This window comes from Pristiophorus japonicus, chromosome 7 (genome assembly GCF_044704955.1).
Source record: "Pristiophorus japonicus isolate sPriJap1 chromosome 7, sPriJap1.hap1, whole genome shotgun sequence".
Taxonomy (NCBI): domain Eukaryota; kingdom Metazoa; phylum Chordata; class Chondrichthyes; family Pristiophoridae; genus Pristiophorus; species Pristiophorus japonicus.
This window is the reverse complement of record NC_091983.1, coordinates 2987260-2998787: the sequence shown is the minus strand read 5'-3', so window position 1 is coordinate 2998787 and position 11528 is coordinate 2987260. Positions and strand designations below refer to the sequence as shown.

Below are 11528 nucleotides of genomic sequence, written 5' to 3'. Positions count from 1 at the left end.
TGCAGTCACTATGTAGACAAATACAGCATTAACTCAGTCTCCTCACACTATCAAGAACGGTAACTGCACCAAGCTATTACCCCTCTCTCCCCTCCCCCCCAAAAAGGTCATCTTGTTTAAATTATTCTAAACAGAAAGGTTAATAAAGATAAGTTCTTTATAATTGTCTGATTTAAATCTTGTTAGGTGGACACAGTGCAAAATGTGTGTCGCAGTGGCAGTAAATAGAATATGAATATAAGACAGGATGACCCCTAGAATTACATCGGAGTGTACTGCATTTTCCACAAAATATAAAAACAAAGGTAATAACGGAGATTTGGAATTGCTTGAATGGACCGGCTTCTTTTGGTTCACTCTTGATTCTGCTGCATGATTATCTGAGTTTTAGTCATGAAAGGCACTATATAAATCCAAGTCTTTGTTTTCTTTTAATTAACAGCAGAGCAGCATCAACATAGAATGCAGTAGTGACGATTAACAATGTATTAGTTTACTTTAATTTGCACAAACAGGCCAGGGGGAAATTTACTAACATGAGCAGGATTGGATGCCAGCAGCTATTTTCAAAGAGTACAGAATTCAAACAGCTGCAGTATCTTACTTTTGTTTTGTAATTTTAAAGTTGGGAATCGAATGAATTTCACTAACAAAACAAAACTTGAGTTACTCAGAAAATGCAGAAAAGCTGTTTATGCGGCAAGCTTGGTGATAGCACTATTTCCAAACATTCTCAATTATTTAAAACATCTGCATTTCAAACCCAGGACAAGAAAGATTTCCCATGATTGTTCTTAAACTTTCATATAGATTGATCGGTAAAACAAATGAGTATACAATCTGGTCAGGATTCAACCACTACCTTAAAGAATGTGCATAAATTAGGAGAAAAGCATGAATGCAAATAATCATTTTTATATACAAGAACAAAATATTACTTTAGTACACTGGAAGTTGAAAGAGCAACTTGAAGTACATTAAATCTTTAAGTGTTACTGAAAGTTGTCTTCGGGCAAAAATAAATCCAAAGACAGAAACCTTCAGTTTATGGAGCACATCCTGTAATTATCCACAATCTGAAGCTCAGGTCCCTGAGGGTAACTCAATCAATTTCCATTTAATTTTCTGCAGTCTTGCACAGATGTGACAATTTCATGTACAATACTGTTCCTATTATCCTTTGTAATCTGTAAAACAAATATTGTTATTTAATAATTAATATTCATGTTACAGTCGAGACTCAAATCTAGGGAATACAGGTGCAAGTCCTTATTAACTCAAGATTATTTAATAGCTGAAGTGTTGCGGTATATTTCTGAAAACACTTCTAAATATTTTACTGTTTGATAAAGCTGTATAGTATAAATTCACAGTGCCTGCTCAAGTTTCAAATGTCAATATTCAGGTTCTTACATTAAAGATTTTAACATCCCTTCTGCTTCTGATTTCTTCCACAAGTCCTAAAGGTTTTCCCTTAGGGACAGGAATAGTTCCAAGTATCGTGGCATCAGTTCCGTCTAGGATTTGTCGTACAGCCTGGATAAAGGGTTCACTAAAGAGCTCCATTTTTCCTATCTCATCTATCACGTACACCTTTTTTTCTACGTCATCTCCGCCATTAACCTACAAGAGTTAGAGGAGAGAAGCAAATTAGAGTGCTACCCTATTAACCTATTGATTTGTCTAATAGTATCATAAGCTTCATATTTCTGGTCAGCATTTTCTCAACTATCACAACCATTCATTTCTTTGTACTTAATTGGCTGTAAAGGTGGTTGTGAAAGGTGCTATATAAATGCAAGTCTTTCTTCTTTCTACTTAAATTTGAATCTCCATAATTAGAGCAAGTCTCGTGTCAAATTGTCTGCACCCAGTTACAACAGCTGGAAAAAAATAGAACCAGTGTATCTTTCGAGATCATAATATGCCACCTACTTTTGTGAGAAGTGGTAGAGCCAGACATTCAAATGACGGAAGATCCACTGCATACTGACCAACTCGGTATTCACGTCTCCCATGGTTCAGGGTACCCGAATCATTGCTAAGGAATAGGAAAATATTTTTTTAAACTACTAAATTGTTACCTTGAAATAAAATGTTAATAGGTTTGAGGAATGAAAACAATGTATACCTAGTTCTGGACAAAGCTCCTCGTTTACCAGACACTGTAACAACATCGAATCCTATTCTTCTGCCATTTTCTCTGACTTCCTCGGTGTAAAATCCATCAATAGGAACCCCAGAAGATTTTAACACATCTATGGCTTTGTGGATTAAGGTTGTTTTACCAACACCTAGTGAAATATGAAACAATTTCTTCATATGATAAGTAGGATTAGCTCATGTAACTCTACTAAAATAGAATAATTAGTATTAAAATGAAATAGACTAAAGAAAACATTGTGGATTAAACCTTTAGTATACTCCCCATTTCCCCCTCCCCAGACAATATTCCCTGAGATGGGAATGAGAGATGCAGCCAATGCCACTCTATCATTGAGTCGCTTTTCCTCTCTCAGGAACACTCAGAACATCCCATGGTGACTCTGGTGATGTGAGGAATTCATCATGTGAAAGCTCTTTTATGGAGAACACTAAATGGAATATTGGCAGAATTATTGCAACTTCTGGTTGGGGCTTTGAGTAACATTGAAGAACAACCTCTTGAATTACAAACCAATTGTTGTTACTGAAGAAAAATTACACTTTAAAAAAAAAAGAAATGCAAAAATATTTTCACAGTCCACGCCATCATACTCTGTAGGATAAAAAACTTCATTATCTGATCTTAAATCTATATGGAAGATAGACTTTCATACAATTTCCATCACAAAGTAGCTTTAAAGGGAATGCTGCACTACAGTAATAACATTTCTTGTAAAGTTCGGAGGACTGACATTTCCCCAATTAAAGCCCAGAACAACAAGTCCTTGCACTTTATGACATACATCCATCCATCTGCCATGCTCTTTAAAGTGAGCATCGTGGCTCCCCGACCTGCGAGAGAACAGCTCCGCAGGTCGGGCTACAAAAGAGCTAATGTACCACTTCAACCTCCAGCGCGAGCTGCTCCAAGGATTTTGAGATGGGCGACATCATCAAAACCCTGGTCGCCGTTTTGCAGCGTGGGCAGGAACATTGGCAGGGCCCAGGTACAGAGGAGTGGGAAGGTCGGGACGGCGGAGCAGTGAGTGTTTGTGGCGGAAATAGAAACATAGAAAAATAGGTGCAGGAGTAGGCCATTCGGCCCTTCGAGCCTGCACCACCATTCAACAAGATCATGGCTGATCATTCCCTCAGTACCCCTTTCCTGCTTTCTCTCCATACCCCTCAATCCCCTTAACCATAAGAGCCATATCTAACTCCCTCCTGAATATATCCAGTGAACTGGCATCAACAACTCTCTGCGGCAGGGAATTCCACAGGTTAACAACTCTGAGTGAAAAAGTTTCTCCTTATCTCAAGTCTAAATGGCCTACCCCTTATCCTAAGACTGTGACCCCTGGTTCTGGACTTCCCCCAACATCGGGAACATTCTTCCCGCATCTAACCTGTCCAGTCCCGTCAGAATCTTACATATTTCTAGGAGATCCTCTCTCATCCTTCTAAACTCCAGTGAATAAAGGCCCAGTTTATCCAGTTTCTCCTCATATGACAGCCCAGCCATCCCTGGAATCAGTCTGGTGAACCTTCGCTGCACTCCCTCAATAGCAAGAACATCCTTCCTCAGATTAGGAGACCAAAACTGAACACAATATTCCAGGTGAGGCCTCACTAAGGCCCTGTACAACTGAATAAGACCTCCCTGCTTCTATATTCAAATCCCCTAGCTATGAAGGCCAACATACCATTTGCCTTCTTCACCACCTGCTATACCTGCGTGCCCACTTTGTGACTGATGAACCATGATACCCAGGTCTCGTTGCACCTCCCCTTTTCCTAGTCTGCCGCCATTCAGATAATATTCTGCCTTCGTGTTTTTGCCCCCAAAATGGATAACCTCACATTTATCCACATTATACTGCATCTGCCATGCATTTGTCCACTCACCTAACCTGTCCAAGTCACCCTGCAGCCTCTTAGCATCCTCCTCATAGCTCACTCCGCCCCCAGTTTCGTGTCATCTGCAAACTTGGGAATATTACACTCAATTCCTTCATCCAAATCGTTAATATATATTGTAAAGAGCTGGGGTCCCAGCACTGAGCCCTGCGGCACTCCACTAGTCACTGCCTGCCATTCTGAAAAGGACCCGTTTATCCCGACTCTCTGCTTCCTGTCTGCCAACCAGTTCCCTATCCATGTCAGTATATTACCCCCAATACCATGTGCTTTGATTTTGCACAACAATCTCTTGTGCAGGACCTTGTCAAAAGACTTCTGAAAGTTCAAATACACCACATCCACTGGTTCTCCCTTTACCACTCTGCTAGTTTCATCCTCAAAAAGTTCCAGAAGATTTGTCAAGCATGATTTCCCTTTCATAAATCCATGCTGACTTAATCCGATCCGGTCATCGCTTTCCAAATGCGCTGCTATTTCATCCTTCATGATCGATTCCAACATTTTCCCCACTACTGATGTCAAGCTAACCGGTCTTATAATTACCCATTTTCTCTCTCTCTCCTTTTTTAAAAAGTGGTGTTACATTAGCTACCCTCCAGTCCATGGGAACTGATCCAGAGTTGATAGACTGTTGGAAAATGATCACCAATGCATCAACTATTTCTAGGGTCGCTTCCTTGAGCATCTGGGATGCAGACTATCAGGCCCTGGGGATTTATCGGCCTTCAATCTCATCAATTTCCCGCCTTCAGTTCCTCCTTCTCACTAGACCCACTGTCCCCTAGTACCTTCGGAGGGTTATTTTTATCTTCCTTCGTGAAGACAGAACTGAAGTATTGGTTCAATTGGTTTGCCATTTCTTTGTTCCCCATTATAATTTCACCTGAATCCGACTGCAAGGGATCTACCTACGTTTGTCTTTCCTAATCTTTTTCTCTTCACATATTTCTTCACAATGCGACAGATGAGGGTACGGGACCCAGAAGAGATGAGGGCCCAGGAGCAGCACGGGCCAGGCCACACTGCGATATATGTGCGCACTAGGTCTGTGCAGCAGAGCAGATCTCCAGTCATCCTGGTTAACCCTTGCCACTGAATAAAGGCCTAGCTCTGGCTGATGTGCAACGGTCACCACACGTTAAAAAACTCCACGCACAGGCATCTTCCACCCCCTCAATTGGAGTTCAGAACTGGAACATCAGGTCCTTCATTGAAACATCTGTGAACTTGTGGAAGCAAGTCATCCTCGTTCGAGGGACCGCCGATGATGATGATGTGAGCTGAAGCCCTGACTGAATTACCAGTGGAACAAATGTGAAATGCAGGACTCAGACAGTACTAATACAGCACCAAGATACATTATAACCATTAAAAGATGTCTTTAACACTTTAGCTATAGTTTTTTTTGATGTTTTGAATCTTGCTATGTATTTTGCTATTGTATGTTTATATTCATTGGTACAACAGATCTATTCTTTGACCAAACTTTTGCTCACCTTTGGCTCGGTGTTAATTTTTGTCTGATAACGCGTCTTGGGACGTTTTAGTAGGTTAAAAGGTGCTATATAAATGACAGCTGTTGTATTTATGATGCTTAGTATCGTTTCAAGATTTTGATCCAATTACTTTTTACACATTCACCACCATACGACAGAAACAAGAGAAGTAATGTCAAATAATGTGGATCAGTTGAGAAGGCAGACAGGGAACCTATTCATAGGCTTCTGCCCATGTTCAAAGAATCATAGAATCACAGAAATTTACAGCATGGAAGGAGGCCATTTTGGCCCAGCGTGTCCACGCCGGCTGACAGAGCTATCCAGCCTAATCCCACCCTTTCAGGCAGTGAGTTCCAGATCCCCACCACTCTGGGTGAAAATAATTTCATCTCAAATTCCCTCTGAACCACCTACCAATTATATTAAATCTATGCCCCCTGATTGTTGACCCATCTCCCAAGGGAAATAGGTCCTTTCTATCCACTCTAACTAGGCCCCTCATAATTTTGCACACCTCATTAAGGTCTGCCCTCAGCCTCCTCTGTTCCAAAGAAAACAAACCCAGCCTATCCTCATAGCTAAAATTCTCCAGTTCAGGCAACATCCTCATAAATCTCCTCTGTACCCTCTCTAGTGCAATCACATATTTCCTGCAATGTGGTGACCAGAACTGCACACAGTACTCTAGCTGTGGCCTAACTAGCGTTTTATATCGTTCAAACATAACGACCCCTATTTTCGCCACGATTGTGCACCGTTTTTTGACGTCCAAACGTTTTTGGCGTGAAATACTCACTTTCCAACTTTCGCCAACGTTTGGACGCTGGCACCCACCATGCGAACCAGTTTGAACATTTTTGGCGCAGACACGAGTCAAAACGGCATCGGGTGCCGGTTGTGGACTTGATCGATTTTGACTGTCCACGATTTTTTTTCAGCGCACCGCATACTGCCCAAAAGGGGCGGGAGAAGTCCTTTGTGGCCCTTTTGGCAGCGGTGGGGGAGCAGTCCTTTCAGGGGAGCGGACTTCAATTTGCTTCAGCATCTCTGGTTGCCCTAACAATTTCAACGTTTCGCGCATGCCCAGAGAGTTTTTAGCGCAGACTTGAAGCTCCAGCCCCCAGACTAACTTCGAAGAGAGCGACGTCCAATTCAAATATTTCTTTGGTGAAAATCCCGTTTTTTTTTCCTGGCGCAAATGTACACACAAAAAACGTACGTTAACATGTGCAGGCGCCAGAAATCCAGCAAGTGGAAAATAAGGGCCAATGTCCTTGCTCTTGTATTCTTTGCCTCGACTAATAAACGCTGCCATGTGGGACCTTGTCAAAAGTCTTGCTAAAATCCATATACACTACATCAAACGCACTGCCCTCATCAACCCTCCTTGTTACTCCCTCAAAAAATCCAATAAGTTAGTCAAACACGACCTTTCCTTAACAAATCCACGCTGACTGTTCTTGATTAATCTGTGTCTTTCGAAATGAAGATTTATCCTGTCCCTCAGAATTTTTTCCAATAATTTTCCCACTGTGTTTAGGCTAACTGGCCTGTAATTACTTGGTCTATCCCTTTCTCCCTTTTGAAACAAAGGTTTTTCGTTAGCAGTCCTCCAGCATCACACCTGTAGCCAGAGAGGCTTGGAAAATGATGTTCAGAGCCTCTGCTATTTCCTCTTTTGCTTCTCTTAACAGGCTGGGATGCATTTCATCTGGGCCTGGGGATTTATCCACTTTCAAAGCTGCTAAGCCCCTTAATACTTCCTCTCACTGTTTATTTCATCTAATATTTTACACTCCTCCTCCTCCTCCTAGATTGCAATGTCTGCATCGCCCCTCTTTTGTGAAAACAGATGCACTAACCTCATCATCCTCCTCCATACAGAGATTACCTTTTTTGTCTCTATTAGGCCCTACTCTTTCTCTAGTTATCTTCTTGCTCTTAATGTATTTATAAAACATCTTTGGGTTTTCCATGATTTTACTTGCCAACATTCTTTCATGATCTCTCTTTGCTTTCCTGATTTCCTTTTTAATTGTACCCCTGCACTTTCAGTACTCTGCAGTATTGAGCCCTCGGTATGTCATAAGCCTCCCTTTTCTTCTTTAGCCTATCCTATATGTCCCATGACATCCAGGGGACTTTAGATTTGTTAGTACCACCCTTTTTTTCCCCAAGGGAACATACTTGCTCTGTACCCTCAGGATCTTCTCCTTGAATGCCTCTCACTGCTCTGACACTGATTTACCATCAAGTAGCTGTTTCAGTCCACTTTGGCTAAATCCCATCCCAGCAAAATTGCTTTTTCTCCAATTGTGAAATTTTATTGCTGGTCTATCCTTGTCCTTTTCCATGAGTACCCTTAATCTAACTGAATTATGATCACTAGCACCAAAATGCTTTCCCACTGGTAGTTTTAGGGAATGAAGCTGGAAGGGCTAAGTCCAGAACCGCCCCCTCCCTTGTTGGGCTTGCTAAATACTGGTTAAAAGAGTTCTCTTGAATGCATTTTAGAAAATCCGCACACTCTATACCATTCACACTAATTTTATCCCAGTTAATATTGGCATAGTTGACCATTACTGCCATATAGTTTTTACACTTCTCAGAAATTTGCCAATGTATTTTCTCTTTTATAAGAACATAAGAAATAGGAGCAGGAGTCGGCCATACAGCCCCTCGAGCCTGCTCCGCCATTTAATATGATCATGGCTGATCCGATCATGGACTCAGCTCCACTTCCCTGCCCGCTCCCCATAACCCCTTATCGGTTAAGAAACTATCTCAGTCTTAAATTTATTCAATGACCCAGCTTCCACAGCTCTCTGAGGCAGCGAATTCCACAGATTTACAACCCTCAGAAGAAATTCCGCCTCATCTCAGTTTTAAATGGGCGGCCTCTTATTCCAAGATTATGCCCTCTAGTTCTAGTCTCCCCTATCAGTGTAAACATCCTCTCTGCATCCACCTTGTCAAGCTCCCTCATAATCTTATACGTTTCGATAAGATCACCTCTCATTCTTCTGAATTCCAATGAGTAGAGGCCCAACCTTTCCTCATAAGTCAACCCTCTCATCTCCAGAATCAACCTAGTGAACCTTCTCTGAACTACCTCCAAAGCAAGTATATCCTTTCGTAAATATGGAAACCAAAACTGCACGCAGTATTCCAGGTGTGGCCTCACCAACACCCTGTATAACTGTAACAAGACTTCCCTGCTTTTATACTCCATCCCCTTTGAAATAAAGGCCAAGATTCCAGTGGCCTTCCTGATCACTTGCTGTACCTGCATACTAACCTTTTGTGTTTCATGCATCAGGATCCCCAGGTCTCTCTGTACTGCAGCACTTTGCAATCTTTCTCCATTTAAACTATAATTTGCTTTTCGATTATTTCTGCCAAAGTGGATAACCTCACATTTCCACGTTGTACTCCATCTGCCAAATGTTTGCCCACTCACTTAGCCTGTCGATATCCTTTGCAGATTTTGTGTGTCCTCCTCACAATTTGCTTTCCCACCCATCTTTGTATCATCAGCAAACTTGGCTACATTACACTCAGTCCCTTTATCCAAGTCATTACTATCGATTGTAAATAGTTGAGGCCCCAGCACTGATCCCTGTGGTATTCCACTAGTTGCTGTTTGCCAACTGGAATATGAACCGTTTATCCGAATTGTTTTCTGTTAGCCAATCCTCTACCCATGCTAATATATTACCCCAACCCCGTGAACTTTTATCTTGTGCGTTTTATGTGGCACCTTATCAAATGCCTTCTGGAAATCCAAATGCACCACATCCACTGGTTCCCCTTTATCCACCCTGCTCGTTACATTCTCAAAGAACTCCAGTAAATTTGTCAATCATGATTTCCCATTCATAAAACCATGCTGACTCTGCCTGATTGAATTATGCTTTTCCAAATGTCCTGCTACTGCTTCCTGAATAATGGAGTCCAGCATTTTCCCAACCACAGATGTTAGACTAACTGGTCTATAGTTTCCTGCTTGCTGTCTGCCTCCTTTTTTAAAAAAAATAGGGGCGTTAGATTTGCGGTTTTCCAATCCACTGAGTCCCCCCCAGAATCCAGGGAATTTTGGTAGATTACAACCAATGCATCCACTATCGCTGCAGCCACTTCTTTTAGGACCCTAGGATACAAGCTATCAGGTCCAGGGGATTTGTCCGCCCTTTAGTCCCATTACTTTACTGAGTACTACTTCTTTAGTGATAGTGATTGTATTAAGTCCCTCCCTCCCTATAGCCCTTCAATTATCCACTATTGAAATGCTGAGCTGCCATACCTGTCCTTCTTTGAGCCATGTCTCAGTAAATAGCTATAATATTATACTCCCAAGCGGCTGTGCTCTCAGCTCATCTGCCTTATTCCCTTTCCTCCTTGCATTTAGCACTGCCAAACTCCTTGGTTGTCTATTTACTCCATCTTCCAATTATTTTCTACTTTTAAGCTTTCCACTTTCGACTTTGCTTCTCTCCCTTCTGAATCTCTTCTCAGGTTCCCATTCCCCTGTCAAGCTAGTTTAAAAACCCTCCCCCCCAGCACTTGCAAAACCCCCCACCCCACGAGGATATTGGTCCCAGCGCTGTTAAGGTGCAACCCGTCCGGCTTGTACAGGTCCCACCACCCCCTGAAGCGGTCTCAATGCCTCAGCATTCATCTGCTCTATCCTCCTAGTGCCGTACTCCTTAGCACCGGGAGTAATCAGGAGATTACTATCTTTAAGGTCCTGCTTTTTAATCGCTCTCCAAGCAACCTAAACTCGGTCAGCAAGATCTCAGAGCGAGAACGGGGAGGGGGGGGAAAGAGAGAGCGAACGGGGAAGGGGGGGGGGGAGGGAAGAGCGCGCGAACGGGGAGGGGAGGGGGGGAGCGCGCGAACGGGGAGGGGAGGGGGGGAGCGCGCGAACGGGGAGGGGAGGGGGGGAGCGCGCGAACGGGAGGGGAGGGGGGGAGCGCGCGAACGGGGAGGGAGGGGGGAGCGCGCGAACGGGGAGGGGAGGGGGAGCGCGCGAACGGGGAGGGGAGGGGGGGAGCGCGCGAACGGGGAGGGGAGGGGGGGGAGCGCGCGAACGGGGAGGGGAGGGGGGGAGCGCGCGAACGGGAGGGGAGGGGGGGCGCGCGAACGGGGAGGGGGAGGGGGGGAGCGCGCGAACGGGGAGGGGAGGGGGGGAGCGCGCGAACGGGGAGGGGAGGGGGGGAGCGCGCGAACGGGGAGGAGGGGGGAGCGCGCGAACGGGAGGGAGGGGGGAGCGCGCGAACGGGGAGGGGAGGGGGGAGCGCGCGAACGGGGAGGGGAGGGGGGGGACGCGCGAACGGGGAGGGGAGGGGGGAGCCGCGAACCGGGGAGGGGAGGGGGGGAGCGCGCGAACGGGAGGGGAGGGGGGGAGAGCGCGAACGGGGAGGGGAGGGGGGGAGCGCGCGAACGGGGAGGGGAGGGGGGAGCGCGCGAACGGGAGGTGAGGGGGAGCGCGCGAACGGGGAGGGGAGGGGGGGAGCGCGCGAACGGGGAGGGGAGGGGGGGAGCGCGCGAACGGGGAGGGGAGGGGGGGAAGCGCGCGAACGGGGAGGGGAGGGGGGAGCGCGCGAACGGGGAGGGGGGAGCGCGCGAACGGGGAGGGGGGAGAGAGCGAACGGGAGGGGGGAGAGAGCGAACGGGGAGGGGGGGGAGAGAGCGAACGGGGAGGGGGGGAGAGAGCGAACGGGGAGGGGGGAGAGCGCGAACGGGGAGGGGGGAGAGCGCGAACGGGGAGGGGGGGAGAGCGCGAACGGGGAGGGGGGAGAGCGCGAACGGGGAGGGGGAGAGCGCGAACGGGAGGGGAGAGCGCGAACGGGGAGGGGGGGAGAGGCGAACGGGGAGGGGGGGGGGAGCGAACGGGGGGGGGGGGGAGGGGGGGGGGAGAGCGAACGGGGAAGGGGGGGAGAGAGCGAACGGGGAAGGGGGGGA

At 45.8% G+C, this 11528-nt stretch overlaps 1 protein-coding gene across 1 annotated transcript in view; it reads right to left on the bottom strand.

Annotated features, from left to right (window-relative positions):
• Window positions 1–678: 678 nt before the first annotated feature.
• The window catches only part of ntpcr (nucleoside-triphosphatase, cancer-related), a 14896-nt gene continuing 4046 nt past the window's right edge, over window positions 679–11528 (bottom strand). The window contains exons 2-5 of the mRNA XM_070884311.1: window positions 2132–2294; window positions 1936–2041; window positions 1414–1623; window positions 679–1187 (exon numbers count right to left, since the gene is read on the bottom strand). Coding sequence (XP_070740412.1) covers window positions 1107–1187; window positions 1414–1623; window positions 1936–2041; window positions 2132–2294 — 560 coding nt within the window. The 3' untranslated portion in view covers window positions 679–1106. The remainder of the gene's footprint in view (window positions 1188–1413; window positions 1624–1935; window positions 2042–2131; window positions 2295–11528) is intronic.